This window comes from Lissotriton helveticus, chromosome 3_1 (genome assembly GCF_964261635.1).
Source record: "Lissotriton helveticus chromosome 3_1, aLisHel1.1, whole genome shotgun sequence".
NCBI classification, from domain to species: Eukaryota; Metazoa; Chordata; class Amphibia; order Caudata; family Salamandridae; genus Lissotriton; species Lissotriton helveticus.
In genome coordinates this window covers 488,305,105-488,327,771 of record NC_136061.1, presented here as the reverse complement: position 1 = coordinate 488,327,771, position 22,667 = coordinate 488,305,105, and the positions used below count along the sequence as shown (strand labels likewise).

The 22,667-nt window shown below is 43.0% G+C and overlaps 1 protein-coding gene across 2 annotated transcripts in view; it reads left to right on the top strand.

The window, feature by feature from the left end:
* The window catches only part of LOC144822631 (uncharacterized), a 205,935-nt gene that overhangs the window by 55,867 nt on the left and 127,401 nt on the right, over positions 1–22,667 (top strand). For both annotated transcript variants that reach the window (XM_078680372.1, XM_078680371.1), the window contains 4 exons: positions 3,202–3,400; positions 7,031–7,120; positions 15,315–15,394; positions 16,607–16,722. In XM_078680372.1, the coding sequence (XP_078536498.1) occupies positions 3,215–3,400; positions 7,031–7,120; positions 15,315–15,394; positions 16,607–16,722 (472 nt within the window). In that variant the 5' untranslated portion in view covers positions 3,202–3,214. The remainder of the gene's footprint in view (positions 1–3,201; positions 3,401–7,030; positions 7,121–15,314; positions 15,395–16,606; positions 16,723–22,667) is intronic.

Sequence of the window (22,667 nt, the reverse complement as noted above, 5' to 3'; positions counted from 1 at the left end):
AAGTATACTACATACATACATACATATATATATATCAAAATTCCACACCGCATCCAAAGACCCAGTGAAGAGACCAACAGCAGGGCAATCATGGAAGACAGCTTTAATTCTCAAACACAGGCGAGTAACAGTCCCAAAAGCCCCCAAAGGGCGAATGCATTTCGGCACGTTGTCTGCCTTCTTCAGCGCCAGGGGTAAGAATGATTCAGGGAGGGTCATGCTTCTAAGGTGAAATACCTGCCCCCACCTGATAGGTTGCTTTGAGCCCCGCTCCTTAAAGGAATATACCTTGCACATTCAGCTTCAGGTAGGTCGCGATTAAGGCAAACTCCTACCAGTCCCAGCATGCATTGTTCATGTTTGTTTTCTGGTCGAAGTTGTTGCGTGGAGCGGGTGAGCATTAATACCATGGGGCGTCCTTCTTGACCCATGTGTGTAGAATCTCGCCGTCTCCAATTGTCCTATACAGCTTCACCCTGTTGTTCCCGGGATTGCTGTGGGCGGGAGCAAGGCTGACATCATCACCTCACCCAGCGTGAGGCTTTTTAAAGCCCCTACTCCGCCGAAGTCCCGAACAGCCAGGGGGACTCCGATGATTCCGGTACCCCGGAGAAAATCCAATTTCCAGTGTTGTCAGAGTCACCTTAATAAAGCGGGGGTCCCTTAGCGCGTCACTGGATATATATATATATATAATATTAATCCTGGGCAAAGCACTACGCTACGCTCGCGTAGTTTGCCATAGCAAACTTGGTTTGAATTTTAAAACCTGCTCTCTTTTTAAAAATTCAAACCAAATTGCTTTTCCACACGGGGAGCTGCATCTTAGCAGCTCCCCATGTGGAAAAGCAATGCCAGCTCCCGGAGGACGCGGGGAGCCGGCGGGACCGTGGGGCGATTGGCGACCCCCCCCCCCCCCCCCACGGTCCCCAATGTAGAGGGCCAGACCACGTGGCCCCCCTCACCAAAATTAAAAAAATATATTAAAAAAAATAAAGGCCGGCCCGGGGAATGGGGTCCCCGGGGCCATAAACGACCTAAAGAGGGGGGCAAGGCAGCCCCCACTCCCCCCCCCCCCCCCAAAAAAAAATTAGCAATATGGCCATGACCCGGGGGATAGGGATCCCCGGGGAAGATTTTGGCCTCGGGAGGGGGGCCATGCGGCTCCTTCGCAAAATAAAAAAAAATAAAATAAAGTTGGGGGCAGGCCCTGGGGGATGGGTTCCCCAGGGCCAAGAATATTAGGGAAAGAAGGGGGGTTACACAGCATTGTGCCAGAGGCCACGCCTCCTCCTTTGAGCACTCTGCAAATGCACCCCCTGGCGCGTTTGCAGATGGGGAAAGAATTCTGCTTGAATACTGGGGGTCCCTGGGGGCCAACTAGCCCACCAGGAATCTCCGGTATGCGCCCGGGGGCTGTGTTGCAGTGAGGTGTTCTGAGGCCACGCCCCTTTTTACACCTCTCTGCAACGCAGCTCTGTGGCGCTTATTGGAGGTAGCTGGTGGGCAAGTTGCACCCCAGGGACCCTCAGTATTCAAGGGGAGTTAAGTTCCCAACTTAAAACGCGCCATGTAGCGAGTTTGCACAGTGGTGAAGGGAGGGGAAGGGGCCTGAGTTGACATGTGTGCAAACACACTCTGTGTCACACTTTAAGTTGGGGAATTAATTCCTCCTCAATCTGGAGGGTCCCTGGGGGCCAACTAGCCCACCAGGTACCTCCAGTAAGCACCACACAGCTCTCTGGCGCATACTGGAGGAACCTGGTGGGCTAGTTGGCCTCCAGGGACCCTCAGGATTGAGGAGGAATATATTCCCCAACTTAAACCGCGCCACAGGGTGTGTTTGCACACATGTCACCTCAGGCCACGCCTCCTTCCTTCACCACTGTGCAAACGCGCCCCGTGGCGCATTTTAATTTGGGGGATTAACTCTCTTTCAATACTGAGGATCCAACTACATACATCTGTTCCTCTCGCGAGACTCATGACTGGAATTTATAGAGAGTAATGTGTATTCTTGTTTTTATTAAAGGGTAATGACTTATGAAAAGTGTGTCAGACTTGCTAAGTTTTATTATCTACATAAATAAATCCCAATCAGTTTCCAAGGTCGTCATCAACTTGTCAGAAGCCCATGCACTTCTGATTTCCTTTGGGATGTCCCCCCGACATCATCTCGGAAACGGAACCGACTAACTTCCAGTCGGCAGTCCCGACCTCCTCATTATGATGCGACCACACATGGTGCAGACGCATTCTGACATTTCCCTATGGGAGCATGTGTTACGGATGTAAACCGGCCGTAGTAAATCCTCCCATAGGGAAATGTGAGGTGGTGTTAATCCCTGCACCCTGAGGCAGGCACCTCAGGGTGCAAGGCATGGGGTGCAGGGATTAACAGGGGGGCCACCAACCGGAGGACACAAAGGAAAGGGGCCCTGCAAACATGCTTTCCGACACTGTTTCCATGTCAGAAATGCCAGCATGACAGGAAAAAATTCCCTCATGGCCCATATACTTTGTATGTTGTTACATGGTTCATATCATTTTCTGTGTCCTTCAAGATATACCAATAACATTTTCTTTGTTTATATTTCAAAACTTTATTTCTTTTTTTGTATATATATCAAAATGGAAATGCCAGCATGTAAACCTTGACGGAAATCATGCATCGTAATCCGGAAGCCAACAGGAATGATCGTCCAGTTTCAATTCCGACCGGCTGAATCAAATTCAGCGGGTCGGAATTGAAACACACGATGTCAGTCGTAAGACCTCCTACCTAAGGTCGGAGGCCTTACGACCAACGTCCGAATAGTTCCTATTATGTGATGTGAGTTTATAATTGTGTTACATGAGCTATTGCGACCAAAACTCTGAGGACTTCGGAATGCGCTGTGTTGTGTAGTTGGCTCTTTAGCTTTATTTTAGATGGAAAAAGGAGTGGTGTTTTTCTCTAACCCTGTCTGCTAGTCCGAGCGAACCTTTTTTTACAGGTTTGCTTGCTATAGAATTGTGCTTCAAAATCCTTTCATTATCTGTTTTCATTCTCTTACATTTTGTATAGACGTACCTATTGTCATTCGTTTCGTTCTTTGGATAGCCCTGCGCCCCGTTAAGCATCTTGTAATGAAAACAAAAAAATAGCTGTATGGAGGTAAAGTATGAATATACCAACACTGTTCCATTTATGTTTTGTAGAAACGAGCCGAGAATGAAAGTCATCATCCTAGGTGCCGGCTACGGCACAAGACTTCTGAAAGATCTGAAAAATGGCGGTGATGAATTCAGGCATTTGTTTGGGATCCCCAAACCCCTGCTGCCCATTGGACACCTTCCTCTCATTTCACACTGGATGGCTGCCTTTGAAACAAGCAACTTTTCCGACATTTACCTAGTTGTGGGTTTCTCTATTCTAATTTCTTCCTTTTATCTCTTGGTTAATGAAGTGTTGCTGTGTTGTTGTCTAGTGTTTGGGCTGCTGTTTTTTCCGGATTGGCACAACGTATTGTTGATTAAACACTTACATTGTGGAATCCTACTATTGGGGTTCATAAGAAAGACATTAATTTATCAACACCTTAAATTAGTAACAATTATACAAAACACGAATTTAGCTGAATTTAGGTATACCCAGCAACTGACAAAGGCTTAGTCTAACTTAAAAATCACCAGCTGGTTGGGCACTAGGAAACTCTGATAGATATTTACGTTAACACTACAAGGGATGACTGTCAAGGCGTACACACAGTTCTAGGCAGACTTATGCCAAAGGACATCATCTTGATCGAACAGTACTTAAAAGTGGGAATACAAAGTTACCCGTGAGTGCAAAATCTGCAGTTTAGTTTACAAAGAGCTTGGATTTTCAGTTATAATTAGCAGCAATGTTAATAACAAATATTAATGTTTAGAAGTCGCTGGAGAAATACTGTATATCTAGTGCCAACGTGTAATCGGCCTTCCATTAAAAAAGCAAGCATCCTATTATTACTCTAAAAATATAATTAAATATTTTACCATACATGTTATTAAATTTACTTAAGCTGCTGCTCTGGTGGAGTACAACCTGCCATGTTTAGGGATCTCTGCCCATCAGGTGGAATTCTTTATGCCTTCAGCAGGATCGCTGCCACGGCGGCTTTGCCTAAAGCACTGAAGCTCAGATGTGTGGGTGCATTGAGCATGTTATTGAAAAAACAAAAATGAATGGGTTGATGTGCTGGCAGTTGTTTCCAAGGGTGGGTGGAGGGGTTCAATAAGCCTTTTTCCTGTTGGGACAGCTTGGTCTTTTCTGGCAGCCCAGAAAAGGAAAAAATTACTTTGGAACGTTCACCCTTATTAACACCTACTATCTGATGCCCATTGACCGACAGTCCAGTGTCCGGTGGTCAAAGGTTTCTGCCTGCAGAACCAGCATAGGCTCTGCTGTCAGAACCATGACAACTACCCCCCACCCCCAACCAACCCACCCCATTTTTAAAAGAGCGCAGGAACCACACGTTTAGGAGACAGGTTACCATGTCACATTTTTGTGTGCTTTACCATGTCTACCAAACGTTAAATACCCTCCATTCTGTTGTTCACCTGGGACGAGTATAATGTGACTTTCCCAGGAAAGGTTTATTGTATTGCATCAGTCTAGGTCTTGAGATAGGCAAAACAGATGTTTGGTCTATTACATAGAGGACATGAATTATGTAATTAACCTGTGAATTCTGTCAAGGTAAACAGTCTATCTTGCACACTTTGGCAGAAAAATGTGTTTTTGTGAAATGTTGTATGCCTTTGTGACCTCTTTAAAAGGCCATCCTTAAAAGTTTACAAATGTATTCCCATATTTGAAAAGGCATGGTCAAAGATGCTACACAAAATCTTTATATTCTTCCAATAAAGAACAACCCTAAATTACCCAGCAGTGTTTCGGATATTCTCCCAAAACAGCAGCAGCAACCAAAAGTGCAATGCACCAAGGAGAATTCAACAAATGTGATGAATTAGAGGATAAACTTAACAATACTTCTTTTACAAAATGTGGTGTTAAAACAATTTTCAGATCATAGGGGTCTATTAGGATTGCGGGCGGACACCAGTCCGCCACCACCCTAGTGGTGCTGGGACTGTCCGCCAGTGGTGTGGCGGTCACGCACTGCCAATTAGGATACAACCGCCACCCTGGCGGTAGCATCCTGCATATATTGCATTGTGGTGGGCGGTGCTGTAAGCAGCACCCCCCACAATGCAATATATGCATGTTGTGCAGTGGCATGCATAACGTGACAGACACCGCGTTGTGCCTGCCACCTTGTGCAGGCCAATGTTGGGGGGTACCATGGGTACCCCCAAAGTGCAGCCCCCACCTCCTTGGGGGCCCGTAAGGGCCCCCCAAAGGAAACACTGCATGCCTTTCCACGGCAGAGTCTCCGCCATGAAAAGACATTACACCGGCACCATCTTAATATGGATGGGGGTGCCTGCAAGGCGCCGCCACCATATTTCAGGCCTTTTCCGCCCAGTAGGCAATCGTGACGATTGCCTAACGGCAGAAAAAAGCAGCAGATGTTCTTTCCGTCCGCCGCGCTACCCCCGCCATGCTATTGTGGCTGGGGGTAAAAGGCCATCTGATGGGGTGTTTTGGCAGGCGGATCGCCACCGCCGGTACGGCGGTGGCGATCCGCCCGCCTTCCTAATAGACCCCTTAGTGTCTTCACTTTACATGGATGCATATTTTCCACTGTAGAACTGGAATGCATACTCAAGAGTGAAATTGCTCCTGTAAATTGGGAGAAGCGTCTAGAATTTGACAGCATTGCATGATAGCTACTAATTACTTCAACAGCATACCTTAACCATTACCTACATTCCCCAAGCATGATGTCTTTTGATGGAGAGCTTGACAACACGTGATATCCATTAGTTCCTCACCTACAGTAATTAGGTGAGTATTGAAAAGGCTTCATATCGAATCTTCTCACTGGTGATGAATATCTTATAACCTCTAACTCTTGCACTATTTGGGTGCCCTACATATTTAGTTGGTCTCTTGAAGCGATTTATCAATTGTTGTGTAATATAGTTTTACTGGTACTTAGCATGTAAAAACTAAACACTTACCCGCATGTCTATTGCGGTGCACTTAAAATACTTGCATCTATATTAAAGGTGCCTTGGGGAAACATGCGTTCTTTCTGCATTTTCTATATAGTTTATGATTAACACAATTGCTAGATTTAAAATTGACATATTTTTGTGGTAATTACGTACTCATGATTAACGAAAGCGAACCGTAATAAGACCTACATGTGTATACTGTATGCAGTGTGTGTACACAGTACACACATTTTCTTTTTGACTTACATTTGCACTGTGGGGACATACCTAAGAAATAGAGTCTAAGGAGTGGTGAAGGAAAGCAAATGCAAATTGGTTGTTCATCCTCAAAGTAGTAACTTTTTGGGTATTCACAAAGTTTTGCAACTACACCTGGTACAATTATTCATGCTACCGCATACAGCAGATGGATGTTGTTTTTACAGACTGGGACAGTGCACCAATTTTAGCAGGGAGAGTGTTGTAACGGATGTCATTTTTATTTTTAATAATTAGTAGAAGGGAATCTGTAAAAGCTTACGTTTGCTTTCTAAACACAGCCGTGCCTACTGTACTGATTGTGAACACTGCAATCCTAGGGTTGGGAAAATAGGTACATGTTTGCAATGTGCAAGAGTCCCATAAGTAAGGCACATGCATCACTGTTGTAGGTGGTTTGTAGAGGAATCTGTGTGAATAACCTCAAAGTGATTACCTTGTACATTGGTTAATTCTGTAATTTAGATGTGTAAATCCTATTCTTCATGATTCGACACCTTATCACCCATGCCTGTTGGGTGATGTACTGCATCTCTCCTGTTCTGGAGTTTACGTTCAGGATGAGTCAAGAAGTTTTTTTTTTAATTGTGGATGCATGCATGCAATTATGAATATATGTCCAAGATATGATAACACTGTTTTCCCCTTTCTCTTTACTTAGACCAATCACCAGTATTATCCGAAATTTGAAGAGTGGGCCCAGCAGTACAAGGCAGTCAAAATTGTAGATGATGGTACTCAAAAGAATGAGGTTGGTATTGATGAATGATTGATCCCAAATAGCATGGTTTTCAATCAGTATTGTAACTGGGTGTCATGATATACAAAACTCTTTATCCGTTTTATAGATTGCCTTGTAAGAACTAAGATGATGTAGCAAGCGGTTCGCCCTCATAAATGTTTAAAAAAAATATCTCTTTCTTTTAATCCAAAGTCCAGATAACACTTCCAATGTACAACCAGAAAGATCAGCAGTGGGCAACGCATACAGCTGCGGCATGAGACAGTTGAAAACAATTATAGTAGAGCTATCCAGTGTAGTAGGCAAGCCATTCATACTTCTTTTTCCATTTTGTACCTGAGGCGACCCTTCCTCAGTACAGCTCGGGCGGTGTTCAACCTGTATTAGCTCCATGTTTCCTCAGCTTCTGTTTCTCATTCAACCTGGGATTATTTCACAGCGTTCTTGTCATTTCATTTGCAACATTAGTCTATCACATTAGTCAATGTGATGTTCTTGTTATTTATCTCGCTCAATTTTTGAGTGGTTTGGGTACCTCTGGAAGGTTTGTTTGGGGGGGGTCCGAAAGGTTTTGTGTCATTGCAGGCCAGGTTGGCAAGCAAGAAACCTGCCCTCCAAACTTGTAACCAAACTCTGCCATGTTTGGCCAAATGCCATTTTCTTCAGGACCTCCAGCACGTACTCTTAACCAAGTGTGTTGAACTCTCTGTTTTTATGTAGCGCTACTAACATGTACTACTCCTCCGTGGCTGCCACAAAATGCATCATATATGTGAGTCTTCTCAGATTTTGAGTGCTACTGTGGTATGAAGCTGCACTGACCAGTGTGCACAATATGCTTGTATACCCTGGAGAGTCAGTTTGCCAGTGCCCAGCTCAATATTTTGATGTCCGAGTTAATCACGTACAGAGGGTGATGCAATACTCAATCTGATAACCCTATCTGATTTTGGCATTGTTGTGATTACTACTTCCCTCATGGACATTTCTATTATTTCTTCCTGCTGTGCTTTTAGGAAGCATTACAACCGTTTTTAGGTCAACGCGTAGGAATTTATGGTAGAAATTTGCTGGGAAGCTATTGCTGTACATCATTTCCCCTTTTTTCATGTCCTGCTTCAGATACAAATTCCTCTGTAGGTTCACTGACAAAATATCGACCCCCAAAATATCCCATTACTAAAGTATTGTGACCAAAATATTCATGTTAAAAATATTGTCCACCTATACATATAATGCTAAGTACAAAAAATTGCGGAAAACATTGGTTATTAATCTAGTTGTATTAAATATCATTTTAAAAATATATTTAACATAATAAATATTGAATATATTAAATAGTAGCATTAATTAAATTAAAAAAAAGATTTAGTATATATCTTAACAAATATAACAAATAAACTTAACACACACACACATATACAATAAACATAAAGGGGTTTATTATGATGTCGGTTGGGGACACCGTCCTGGTTGTAAAGTGGTTGTAATAGAGCCTCCTGTAGAGGAATGGGGGTGTGTGTAAAATCCTGCACCCTGTGGCAGGCACCCCCTGGGGCCTGCCACACGGTGCAGGAATTTACAGGGGGCACCCTAGGCACCCCTTTGGCCACCAACCATAGCCGCAAAGGCAAGAGACCCTGCTAGGGTCCCCAAAGTCGTTTTCTGTCAGCCTTTCCGTGTCAGAAAGTCCGACGCAGAAAGGCTGTGGGAAACAGACATCGTAATCCTGACGGGGGTAACACTGTCCATACGGGATTATGGTGTGGTCCGACTGCTGGGAAGACTCCGAGAGCCAGTCGGAACCACATCAAAATGACGGACTGGTTTACGCTCCGACCACCAACATTGTAATTCAGCGCGTGGACCACAAAGCGACCATGTCGGTTGGAAAGACTCCGACTGTGGTCAGAAAGCTTCCTACTAGCGGTCAGATGCTTTCTGACCGACAGCGTAATCGGCCCCAAAATCTTTAAAAACCAAACCATTCTAATTAAATAAAAATATTACAACTTAAAATTCTTTAATATTTAGTAGAAATTATTTTACACATTAAAAATATTAATCATTAAAAATATTATAATTTTAAATAAACAAACATAATATTGTAAATTATAACAATATGAAATAAATGATAAAATATAAAATATAACACATAAACTATTCCCACTTTAATTTATACAAAACTACGTCACTTACAAATTTACAAATCTCCTCCAACAACACTAGTAAGAGCGTTGGATTACGGATAGGAAATATTTACTATACGCATTCCAGCCTGTAAAACAGTAGGGAAACGTTGGAATACGAAGGGGCAAAATGTACTATTTCCACCCCAATGAGTGTAACAGTAGGAAAAATGTTGGATTGCGGACGGGTCAAATTTACTATTCCCAGTCCAATCACTACAACAGTACGGAAAGTTTACTATTCACGCTCCAGTCAGTACAAAAGTAGGGAAAATGTTGGATTGCGTAGGGGTAACATTTACTATTCCCACTCCAATAAGTGTAACAGTAGGGAAAGTGTTGTATAGTGAAGGGGTAACATTTACAATCCCCACTTGTAAATACAATAGTAGGGAAAGTGTTGGATTGTGGAGGGGTAAGCTTTAATATTCCCACTTCAATAAATGCAAGAGTTGGGAAAGTGTTGGATAGCAGAGGGGTAAAATTTACTATTTCCACTCCAGTCAATTCAACATTAAAAACAAACAAAATATCTTAAACAAAATAACTTTTTTTTACAACAAAGTAAATAAAAAAAATATAAATTTGTTGAAAAATAAAATACAAATAGATTTAATATTACAAAATGTAAAAAATAAAAACATATTACAATGTTAAATACATATCACAAATACCTACAAATATTATTCTAAATAAAATAAAAAAATTATTTTCATACAAATAAATATTTTTATTTAGAAATGATTTATTAACAAAACCATTATTTATTAAATAAATGTAATGTAGGTAATTCCCATCCTATTAAACCACAAACTCACAACCTGCACCTAAAACGTAACCTGTAAAAAATAAAATATTTACACTATTAGTATAAATATTTAGCAAAATAATTATCATTAATTAAATATTAATGATTAATTAATTATAATAAATGTACTTCCCTTAATATACCACAACAAAATACACTCATAAACTGTAACAAAAAAGATTTACAGATTTAACATAATTAGTTAACATAATTAGTTATTACATTAAATAATTATTCATTGCTTTAAATGTATTTACTTCCTACACCATACCCCTACAAAACCCACAACCTACATCTAAAATCTAAAAAAGATAAATGTAATTGCACAATTAACATAATTATTAAACAAAATATTAATTTATTAAAATGAATTAACTTCCCACCCTTTACCCCTATAAATCTCATAATGCGCACCTAAAATGAAACGTGAAGAAAACTACACAATTAAAAAATTCATTTTCAATTGAAAAAACTAACATTATTTAACAACTAATTCGAAATTAATTCAAATTAATTTACTCCCACCATTTACCTCTATAAATCCTACGACCCGCAGGCAAAAGACACATTAACTAAACAATTAACACAATTAATAATTAATTATTAACAACTAATTAATAATTATTTGAAAATAATATACTTCCCCACCCTTTACCCCTATAAACCACACAGCCCGCACCAAAAAAAACAAATTACGCAATAAACACAATTATCAATTAATTAATATTTCTAAACAATTATTAATTTATTACAAATTAATTACTTCCCAGCCTTTACCCTTATAACCCCACAACCCGCACCCACAATAATTACCCAATTAACCTAATCAATTATCAATAAATTAACCAATTAATAATTAAAAATAAATTACTTCCCACCCTTCACCCCAATAAACTTCACATCATTGCACATACAACTTACCCCAAAAAAGTTAATTTATTTTATTCAATTTGCATTCTTCATCCTCGTTGAAATGTGTCTCCAGTACCAGATCAATATTCACCTTCATTGCCTCAGATAAGTCAGCACTGACTTTTTGTATGATTATTCAGACCTCTACCATTCCATGTCATAATTTTAGCAATTTCTCCAATCTTGTTTGTCTAGCCATCCCTATTTTAATAACTTCCCCATTCAGCCAGCCTCCCACCACTCCCACGCCATCTTAGATCATAACATATCACAGTGCCATGCTCAACGCCGCCAATGCAGCACCCATGAGAGTAACTGTTGCCATCCGGTCTCTCTCCCCCCCTGATAACCATCTTAACAAACAACATTGACGGTTCACCCAATAAAACAAAATACACCTACTCTCCACCTGTTCGGTGTCCCGAAGAGCTAGTCCTTCTCTTTGTCACCCCTGTCACCAAATCCAGCTCCCCTTTCCGATGGAACTATGCACTTACTACCGAGAACATGCAACTCTGTCATACCCAGTTTTATGCCCTACAGTTAAAAAATCTAGTAGTGTTTAGAAGGTTCCCAGCAGACTGCACTGAGCCAATACTCATTCCACCCACAACCTCCCGCCTGATCTTTTTTCCTGGCTTATTTCCCATTTCACATTGCTACCTCGCTTTTCCTTTTGCACTGGCAGCTTTTGCCTTGTGCTCTGTCCTTTACACATCTCCCGAACCGTGCCTCTTCCTTTGCGTTACATGCATGTTGGTTTCTGCAGTTGTCTCCATCTGTTCTTCTTATTGTCTTCACTATGCATCCATTCATTCAGCTTATCTAAGTCACCTCTGCAAAAGCCTGCCCTGTGTTATCATTTTCTTCTTTCTCATTGCTTTCTTCCTCCTCCTTTGCCCCCGCACCCCAGTCTGCTAATCTGTTGTATTTCAGTCTAGTCATGCATGTCCTGCCATTGCCAAACCTCACTCTGCTCCATGAATGCTTTTCCCTCCTGTATGATTCGGCGTTTAGCAACATACGTCAGCTTATTGTAATGTCCCTGTGCTTGCCTGCTGGGGTTCCTCATTCATTGTACAGTGCTCTAGCTCTGATGTGCTCGAACGTATGATGGAGAGGAGGCCAGGGCAGAGATACAAGGGTTTGAGTTGGCTTCCTCTCTGTTGTGGCAGCAGCCCTTTATACTGCACTTGAGTCTGAATAAAGAAACCTGTACCTACCTTTCTGTCTTCTGGTTGTTCGGGTGATGAGTTGGTCTTCATCCAGGCAGTTCAAAAGACCAACCTTGTGACCCTGCTGAGGGGTGAGCAACTGTGCCTCCCCAGTGCTGTTTAGAATTCTTGATTACTGGTCTATTTCAAAGACGCTTTGTGGGGTTATCGCGATTCCGTTTTTTTGGCTCGAGGGTGACTGCCATTTCAGTCTGCTGTACGCTGTTGGTTTGGAATGAACCCCAACATTCCACACCGGCATTTTGTTCATCTCGCCTTTACTCTTGTTGTTATCATACACATGTGTGTAGACGTGTGGCTACCATTTAGTTCAGCCATGGTGTGTCTGACTTCATCCATTATCATCTATCTGTAGGGATCGTTTTCTAATTAACATGTATGTGGCTTCATTGTGAATTTGAAAGTTTTACTGATCAGTTCATTAGAGACCATCTGGTTACCAGGTGCTATCGTAGGAACATACAAGCGATACTGCAAACTTGTTAGACCCCGTCTCTTGAAGAAGCCATGGAGGTAGCCCACAGCATACATGACTAAAGTGTCAGATAAAGAACTTAACAGAGGACTTTAACATAATGTGTATATGCTGTAACGTTGGCAAACCATTCCAAAGGAAAAAAACATGCCATGTGAATAAATTTGGTGTTAGAGGACATTAATCCTATTGAGAATTTTTTTAGTGCTAATACCTATATTGATCGATTCAGGGTAAAATATTAGCATTATTACATTTTGAGAAAAAATAAGCTACAAAAAGTGTTATGTGCTCTAGATATTACTGCTCAAGGTTACAATGGTACCGGAATTGATCTACACTGTAGAAGGTTACTTTAAAGCACTGATAAAATTCAAGAGACAATAAGCATGTGGGAAGGTTTATGTTTCAAGTTCTGGTCCTGACATCCTTGATGGGCTCAATCAAGGGTGCCTGTGAATTATCCTCAAAACGTGTTGTGCTCAACAAGTCATGCGGTTGGATGATATGAAATAGATAAAGACAGAATAAGTGGAGCTGCAGAGAATGTTGGAAAAGAATGCTGACATTTTTGAGGAGAGACTAGGTAAACTTGAAGGTTTTGAACATGTTTGGAAAAAGTTCTTCATGCTTCTGTAGTGCCTGTTACTGCTGCAGTAGCTACATCTTCTCCATTCGGTTGTATTCTTGTTTTTTGCTGCATAGAAATCTATTTTGCTTTGCTGCACAGATTTAGCCTCTGTCCTCCGAGCATGGTCTGTCCCGCAATGCTGCTGACTCTTTCATACTTGCTACTGCTGTTGATTGAATCTGTCCTTCCAGACAGAGCAACACACATCTCTACTTGTACACTTCTTATCACGTTGATTGTGATATTCTGTGTTGTGCTATTCCTTATTCTAACTCTCACAGACTCTATATTCCTTCTCATGGAATTGTTCTTGTTCAGCCTTATATCATTGGCCACTGCCATCCTTCATCTATTGCCAATTTTGCTGGGTCTTGTCTTTCATTCCTACCGTCTCTGCCATGGTTCTACCCCCTCTCCCCCCACGCATCCCCACAGTTGTCTACCCTCTCTCCAGGAACACCCATCAAATGCCCAGGCACACTTATTGCATGCCCAGGTATTGCTCCACATGTCAATCCACAGTCTCTGATTGCCAGACCAACCATTCAACCATTTAATGCCCTGGTATAACCACCATGTGCCTCGGCACACTCTCAAATGCCTACCTACAAATGCTCAGATGCAATTCATCTGAAGCCCAAATATAACATGACTTTTTAGATACAACCACCAGGCACATCCTCCGATATCCAGGGATGGCCCTTGAATAGCAGCCACCAACTGGCGCCTCTCATGACAATCGCCTGTCCAAATATATTTTCATTGCAATTTTTCCTTGAATGTGGCACTCCATTTCACTTATTTCCTTAGTCGACTGCCTATTTGCACATATGGACATTGCACTCCCACATTTATACAAGCACAGCCTCAAATACAGAAGAAAATCCATCATATGCCCATTCAAAACAAACACACACAGTTGGAGTGTACTATATACCTAGGTGTAGCCACACAGGGAGCTGCAGACCTAGCCTCTGTGCCCCAACATACCTTCAGATACCCAGGATAGCTTGACAATGTACATGTATATCTTCAAACGCCCATTGACGCTTTGCCATAAAGAGTCACAGCCTTAAACACCCTGTGCAGTTTCATCTAATGCACAGGTATGAATGTATGTTTTGATTTCTATTCTTGAAGGGCTGGTGGTCAGGATGATGAAAACATCAGTAGTATGAATTTTGGTGCTGAATCTGTCTGTTTCACGTTGTGAGGAGGTTGGGAAGTCGTGTCCTGCAACAACTCGCCTGCTTCCGATGCAGTGGCAAAAAAGGGGTTCAGACATAGGCTTGCAGAGGTTTTTGTGTATATTTTCTGTCTCGTAGCAGAGGAAGGAACGTTTGCACATCTTGCCATGTCCTAACCACCACACCAAATAGTTGGCTGATGGTGAAAAGGTGGAAGCTACCAAACATAAAAATAAATGTGTTGAAGAGGCCTGTTTGCATTCTGCTTATGTGAGACACCATCATGACACTTAGAGAAGCAAATGTTGTACAATGGGTTTGAGGGATAAGTCATAACTAGCAGCCTCTACCAAAGGTTTGGCCCTTAAAGATGGAAGTTGCTGTTTACACAATGTAGCAGTCTAGCCGACTTCAAACAGTGTATTCAGGTGGTACTGTGTACTGGTGCCTTTGTACGGACTATTCTACTATTCTATGACTAGTTTGTGGACACCCTCTCTCTCTCCTGGCTACTGCGCAGAATCCTTTTCCAAGGTCGAGTTTGCCCAGTTGGCCTGCGGAAGACAATGAGTTACGCTTCCCATGTATAGAATGTTACACAGCTCAGTCCAATAACAGAAATTCGCAATTCTACAGCAGCAATAAAAATATGTACAAGCTCACATCTTTCGATCACAATTTGTACTTAATATTGTTATTATGCTTCCTGAGATGCTTTCAAGAAATTCGAGAAATGCGTCTAGTAATGGTTGTCTTTGTGTTACAGGAACGTTTAGGAGCCGTTGCTTGCATGCAGCTTGCCATAGATACTTTCAAAATAAGTGATCATGTTATTGTTGTTGGTGGGTAAGTGTATTTTGTATTTGCATAATCTTGATTTATTTCTGTACTGTTTACTAATAAAGATAGATTTTAGGATCCATTTTGCAAAACATAATAGTATTTAATTTAATTTAAAATGTTCTGTAAGTATTACAGAAGCCAACTCGTCAGAAGTTCTTTGAAGACAAACCTTACCCTTATACCTGAAGGCCGCAGTTCTATCTTATGTTTTGCCTAGATTCACAGTGTGTAACATCTGTGATTATATTGTAATGTCTCATTGCACTGTTTTTACGTTCTAATATTGAGAATGTACACCCTTTGAACTAAGTGGTCTTGTTATGTAATTATGATAGTCTGCTTGATGTTTTCTGTTGTATGCATCCCATTAAAAACATATTTTTGTTGGTTGTGGGCTTGTCCTTTCAAAGTACAGTTGAAATTATTTTAAAAACAAGTATATTTGTATGTAGTGCTTCCTAAATTGTCGTAAGAAAGTAAAATAATTAAAATGTTCTGTAAAAAAAAAGTGAAGACAATTACAAAAACTGCAAGTATGTGGTTAAAGAAGTATACATAAATTCACACCAACATTGTTCTTGCTCCATGCCTGTCGTATCCATCTCTCAGCACTTACTGATGCCCACTGCCCTCCAGCGGCTGGCAGCGTGTCATCAGACTCCAACAAGGACACAGGCTTAAAGAGTGGCCCTGTCCAAATGGTAATGCTCGCCTTTCTCCTTTATTAATTTGTGAATATCCTTATAGTCTTCGTTCTCTCCTTCTTTAAGGAATTCCACATTTTACTGATTGGCATTGTAAAAACTCCACCTTCCTTTGATGAGTAACATTACTTTGCCATTTACCACCTATAGGCTGATACATGGTTAACTATCAACTTTGGAGAAACAAGGTATCTGGTGAATGACTTATAGCTGGTTTCTTTATGTGAGGTGCTTTTCGTCAATAGCTTCTGGGACACTCCAATTGGCATGATTTTAGGGGAGTGCAAAGCTGTTGAAAACAATGCCTGAAAGAAACCCAAACTCATGATGTTCATCCACCTTAGTGCACAATCAGGTATCTTCCAAAATTCCATGAATGTAACACTTTGACCAATAAAAGCCAATACAAGGATGTGAGAGTTGCATGGAGGTTATGTGTGTGGGGGACATATATAATTTTATTTCTGATCAATTCGGTAAAACACTGTTAACTTAATGTTTTGTTTGTTAGGGATACCTTGTTCCTTGAAGATTTCAGCCTACGTGATGTGATGTCCAAGTTTCAAAGAGTACAGACTGAGGATGATCAGGCAAACATTGTACTGTCCTACCAGTGTAAAGATGAAGGTAAAATGTGTAGGTTTTCCAGTTGCTTAATCTTATGTATGCTTTTTCATCTGTGACTTATATGTTCATATAAAAGACTATTCCCTCAAGTCATTGAGGATCCCTGCTCAATTCTAAACAGTGATTGTTTCTATGAATCAGAGGCTAATGAAGATCGTCCTTCTGGAGCCATCCCAGGATTGGCAAATTATCATGGTCCAGCATGCAAAGAAGCCTGATAATCATATCATACATACAACATAAATCAAGGGATATGCCTACACCCTGTATTGTGTGAATGAAAATATCCTGGTTGGTAGCATCTGTCAACCACTAGTCCATTTGCATTAGCTTAGCAAACAGGTAACTTTTTTAGTTTGAAAGCAGTTTTTTAGTTGTCTGTAAAATTCTTCTTTAGGTCCTGTAGCAAGTGTGAGTCTAGTGGGGCTCCACGAAGAAACGCAAGCAGAAAGGGGCGCTTCCATGTTGGAAGCCACAGTTTTTTCTTTTACAGCTGCTGTTCATAAACTCTTGTAATATGTGTTTAATTGTATCACTGTCTAAGGAAGTTGCTTAGTGTTTTTGATTTTTGTACAGAAGTCTGTCTTTTTACCACCCTGAGGCTCTGTCAACACAAGGATTTATAACTGTCCAATATTCTCTTTTTAAATAATGTATCTGCTAGAGACTTCTAGATTCCTTACCTTTTAGTTTTTCCGGCCATCAGACTGGATCCATAAACCTTGCGTGAGCAGTACCTCTGCGCGTCTTCGGATGGCTCTGTTTGGTTCGGCACGGTGCCATCAGCGTTGTTGCCGCCAGATGTGATGTGGCTGTCACCTATATAGGCGCCACGTAGGCGCCAGATGTCAATTCTTTTCTTTCAGCGCCAGTTCATGCTGATCCAGAGAAGAGCTGCCCCTCTATCTCTTTTTGACCATCTTTTTTCGGCGTTATGGCAAAGCATTTTTGTCTTGTGTGCAGGTAGGATTTCAGCCTTGTTGGGCCAGTCACCGCGCCATTTCAGTTACCAACCCCCACCTTGTGTGCTTGTGGTGTCTCGAGTGCGACCACAATTCGAAATTGTGCTCAGACTGCCGGGCCATAGCATCGAAGGCTTTGAGGAAGCGGTCCCTTAAGCTGGTTGCGGCCCGGCATTCGATGCCATCTGGTGTGGCTCCGAGGAGGTTTCAGTCCTGATCAAGGAGGTGGACGCAGGACACACGCAGGTTCTTCGTCACACTTGAGGTCCTCGGGACACTCCGGAAAGAAGAACAAAAAGAAGAAGAAGTCTAAAAGGACTTTGACTTCAACTCTTCAGTCGGCTGGCAAGATTAATGAGGGACATTGATGTCCAGGCACGGTTCTGCAGAGCCGCTGCCAGGTCCGACTCTGCACCTCACTGAATATCTGGGAGCCGGAGCGACCCCCCGCCGCTCAAATGAGAGAATTTTACGAGGCCATGCACTGAGTGTTTGAGTAGGCTGACTGCTCTGCAGTCTGGAGTGGTCCTAGGCCATTGCCTGAGCCTTTTGAAGAGCAGACATGCATGGGAGAAGAGTGGGAGGGGTTTTTGTACCCTTTAGAACACCAGTTATACAACCTTTATGAGAATTTGGACTGGTATGAGGAACTAGCAGAGACCTGTGGACTGGACACATCTCCAGATTCTGGTTTTCTCTCTCCACTGATCCTGGCTATGGAGGAGCGGCATCTAATGCAACAGTGGTGAAGAGGCCAGGGGAGGTCCTGGAACTGGAACTGCCCTATGTGCAGTTCAAAACTAACCTCTTGACCAAAGGGCCTCAGCCTTGGTTTCTTTATCAGAACCACGTTTGCCCTTTAATGAAGTGCTGACGTATGTCCTTCTAGGAACTTGGTTTAAGCCAGGCATAGGGGCTCCTGTAAACAGGACAATAACTCGCCGCCATTGCCCTGCCCCGTGTGATCCTAGTTTTCTCAGCAATCAACCCACCCCTGAGAGTTTTGTTATCCAAGCCTCAACTTCCCATGGTGCTTTCCCTGCCACTCCCCCAGACCGGGAAACCAAAGGGCTGGAAACACTTGGGAAGGTGTTTTCTTCCGCCAGCCTAGCGCTGCAGTCAGTGAACAACGCTTGCCTTTTAGGCCGTTACTCTCATATCCTATGCGAAACAGTTGTGCGAGTGTTGCCACAGCTCCAAGAGGAGGCCTGGGCCATCCGATCCCAAGCAGTGACAGATGGGAGAGATGTGACAAAGTTCACTATTATGTGTAGCCTGGATACGACTGACTCACTGGGCAGAGTGGTTAAGTCAATGGTGGTCTTAAGACACCACACCTGGCTGAGAACATCTGGCTTTTCGAAGGGCATGTCAAGGCCAGCCTTCTGGACATGCCCTTCGATGGGACTCGCCTCTTTGGAGAAAAGGCAGACCTTTCACTAGAACGCTTCTTGGACTCGCGGGCTACGTCCTAGTCCTTGGGCCTCACAGTGACACCTCGTGTCCAGTCTGCTTTTTGCCCCTTGCGTAGCTAGGGAAGGGACTTTCAACCACGTCAACGCTATCCCAGCGAGCAAGCTGCGCAAGCCTCGGTTCATTCCTATCCTGCGGGAATGGTAGCCAGAAGTCATCTTCCACTAACTCTGTAGCAGCTGCAGCCTCCAAGTCCACCTAGTTTGGTTCTGCAAGACCACAGGTGCCCAGTTGGTGGTAGAATTCAACATCATCTCCTCCCCTGGCAGGCCACCAGACAAATAGGTCTTGCAGATTATTCGGAGGGGTACTCCCCCCTTTTTAGTCCTTCCCTCCTCCTTTACCCACATCTCAAGAACAGCTGGCAGAGGATAATCTTACCTTGCTCCGAGAGGAAGTTACAGCTCTCCTGGCCAAGGAGGCTATAAAAAAGTGTTCTGATATCAGAAGTAGGCAATGGTTGTTTTTCCCGCTCCTTTCTGATACCCAAAAAGAACAAAGGTCTTTGTCCTATTCTGGGCCTCTGAACCGTCAATCTCTTTTTCAAAAAGGAGAAATACAAGATGCTCACTTTGGCTCAAGTCTTGTCTGCCCTAGACCAAGGAGATCGTCTGGTTGCATTGGTCTTGCAAGATACGTATTTTTACATCCCCATCCTGCCTGCCCACAAGCGTTACCTGCAGTTTAAGGTAGTCCACTAGCACTTTCAGTTCACTGTGCTCGCCTTTGGCCTTACCAGCGCCCCTCAGGTGTTCATCATATGATGGCGGTGGTGGCAACTCATCTGCAAGGTTGGGAGTTTTAGTTTTTCCCTTCCTCGATGACGGGCTGTCGAAGACGGCCTCGCCCCAGACTATCGTCATCCACCTCCAGACTACGCCAGACCTTCTGCATTTGTTGAGGTTCACTATAAACGTGTAAATGTGCCAAAGTCACACCTGACTCCTTCGCAGATGCTCCCTTTCATTGGAGCTGTTCTAGATTCACTGCAGTTTCGGCCATATCCTTCTGAGCAGCGAGCCCAAGATATTCAGGTTATAATACTGATGTTTCAGCCTCCATCTTGGATTTTAGTGAGAATGACTCTGAGGCCGCTGGGCCTCATGACTTTCTGCATCCTGTTGGTATATCATGACAGATGGCATCTGGAGAATCTTCAGTGGGACCTGAAGTTTGTGGGCGCAGCATCCGGGTAATCTCTCCGACATGGTCCAGATCTCGGAGGGAACTGCAATGGACCCGCAGTGGTAGCTTACAAACTGCGAGTGTGTCAGTGACAGACCACTCTCCCTTCCCCAACCAGATCTCAACAGTAGTGACAGATGCATCGCTCCTGGTATGCGGTGGCCATCTGGGAGATGTGGAGATCAGGGGACTGTGGTCTTCGGAGGAATCGGGACTCCACATCAACCTGTTGGAGCTCCAAGCGATCCGACTAGCATTGAAATCATTTCTTCCCTCAGTCAAGGGGAAGTTGGTGCAAGTGTTCACATATACAGATAACACCTCTGCCCTGTGGTACTGCAACAAGCAGGGCGGGTGCGGTTGTGGACCCTTTGTCAAGAGGAGCTTCATCTATGGACATGGCTGGAACATCATGGCATAACCCTGGTGCTTCAACACCTGGCAGGTTCTCTGAAAGCCAGGGAAGACAAACTCAACCATTGATGCCTAGTATATCAAGAATGCTGTCGCCACTCAGAGGTGGCACAAGGTCACTTTCAGCAGTGGAGAGAGCCTTAGTTAGATATGTTCGCCTAGGGAGAGAACACGCAATATCAGCAGTTCTGTGCGCTGGAGTTTCAAGGTGGCTATCTCTCGGCAACGCTTTTCGTCCCGAGTGGAGCACAGGCCTGCTATCTGCCTTTCCACCCATACCACTCCTGCCCAGAGTTCTCAAGAAGATCAGGAATGACTGGGCACAGAGAGTTTGGGATCTCAGGCTTCTAAAAATGAGCATCGATACTCCAATCAGGCTGCCCCTTTGGGAGGATCTTCTGTCGCAGCAGCAGGGGAGGGTCCTCCAACCGAACCTGTCAACCCTCCGCCTCCTTGCATGGAGATTGAACAGTGACAGTTGATAGCTTTTGACTTTCCTTCCGAAGTTTGCAGTTATCTTGGTGGTCAGGCAGCACTCCACCAAAACAGTGTACACCTGTCACTGGCAAAAAATGTAAAAATATTGTACAGAAAAGTCTACTGACCCTCTTTCTGATATTCTAATCTTTATTCTTCCCCATGTCCATCAGGGCTCTGGGGATATTATTGCTCTGTCCGTTTTCTTACTGCAGCTGCCTGACCAACCCTCTTTATTTAAGTCCCCTATTGTAAAAAGGTTTCTGAAAAAGCCTTGTACATATGTTTCCCTCTTCGCTCTTCATCATATCCGAGATCTGAACCTGGCTCTCACTTACCTAATGTTTATTCCCTTAAAGCTGCTACACAACTGTCCACTCCGGCTGCTTCCCATCAAAACAGCCTTTTCAGTGGTAATAACATCTGCCAGGAGGGTGAGTGAGATGCAGGCTTTATCATCCAAGCTTCCATGTTTCATGCTATTCCCGTAAAAGGTGGTGCTTCACACCGGGCCTCTTTTTTGCCTAAGGTAGTGTCCCCATTCCATTTGGGACAATCTGTCACCCTGCCCATCTTTAATGCTCCTTCACATCCCTCTAAAGATCAGGATGTCTCAGCGCTCCCTCCTTGGGGCACCAACCCTCATTTCCCACTGTTCTTTTAGGGTTAATAATTCCTTAGGGTGGTGTGAATTAAAGTTCTGTATGTGAAGGTTATTGCCTTTTTTGTCATTTCTGTGTCTACTCTTTAGCGATTATTCAGTGATCGTGGTGTCCTTTTTCACACTGTGATACAGGAACTGTCTAACATGTATGTATTTAACTGCTGGCAAGTCAGCGATGGAATTCTATATGTAATTGATGGCATGCCTTATAGTGAGTGTTTTTCCACACTCCTTCCAAAGTGGAGATCCCTATTTTATCCTATCCTTTGAATAACCCTAGCGTACTCAATTCTGATAGTATGGTGCCTCACACTAAGAGGGACTTGCATGTCAGTTGTTCCTTCCAACCAAAGCCCCTTATTCAACGTCTTCCACAGCCCGAAAGCATGCAAATGAACACGCCTCACACTGAGCTATGTAAAAAACATCTTTATTTCTCATCATACGCATTGCTTCATAATTATTATAACAACACCTTAATACCTCCCAGCAGCTCACGTAATTTGTAATTAGAGTACACCCAGAACCACAAGGGTCCTAGTGCGCATAATATCAAGACACTACACCTTGTACTCTGCTGCCAGCATAAGTAACCCCTGTGTTGCTGCTACTGTTATTCTGATGTTCGTTTTACCTCCATAAAGAGTGTACATGTGCCACTTCCATCCAGGGGCATGCCTATCGAAACATAGTGCTGGTTCCTCTTGGTATTTCATTTGGCAAATTCTGTAATATACAGATATAACAAGGGAGTGCAGGCATTTTAATTA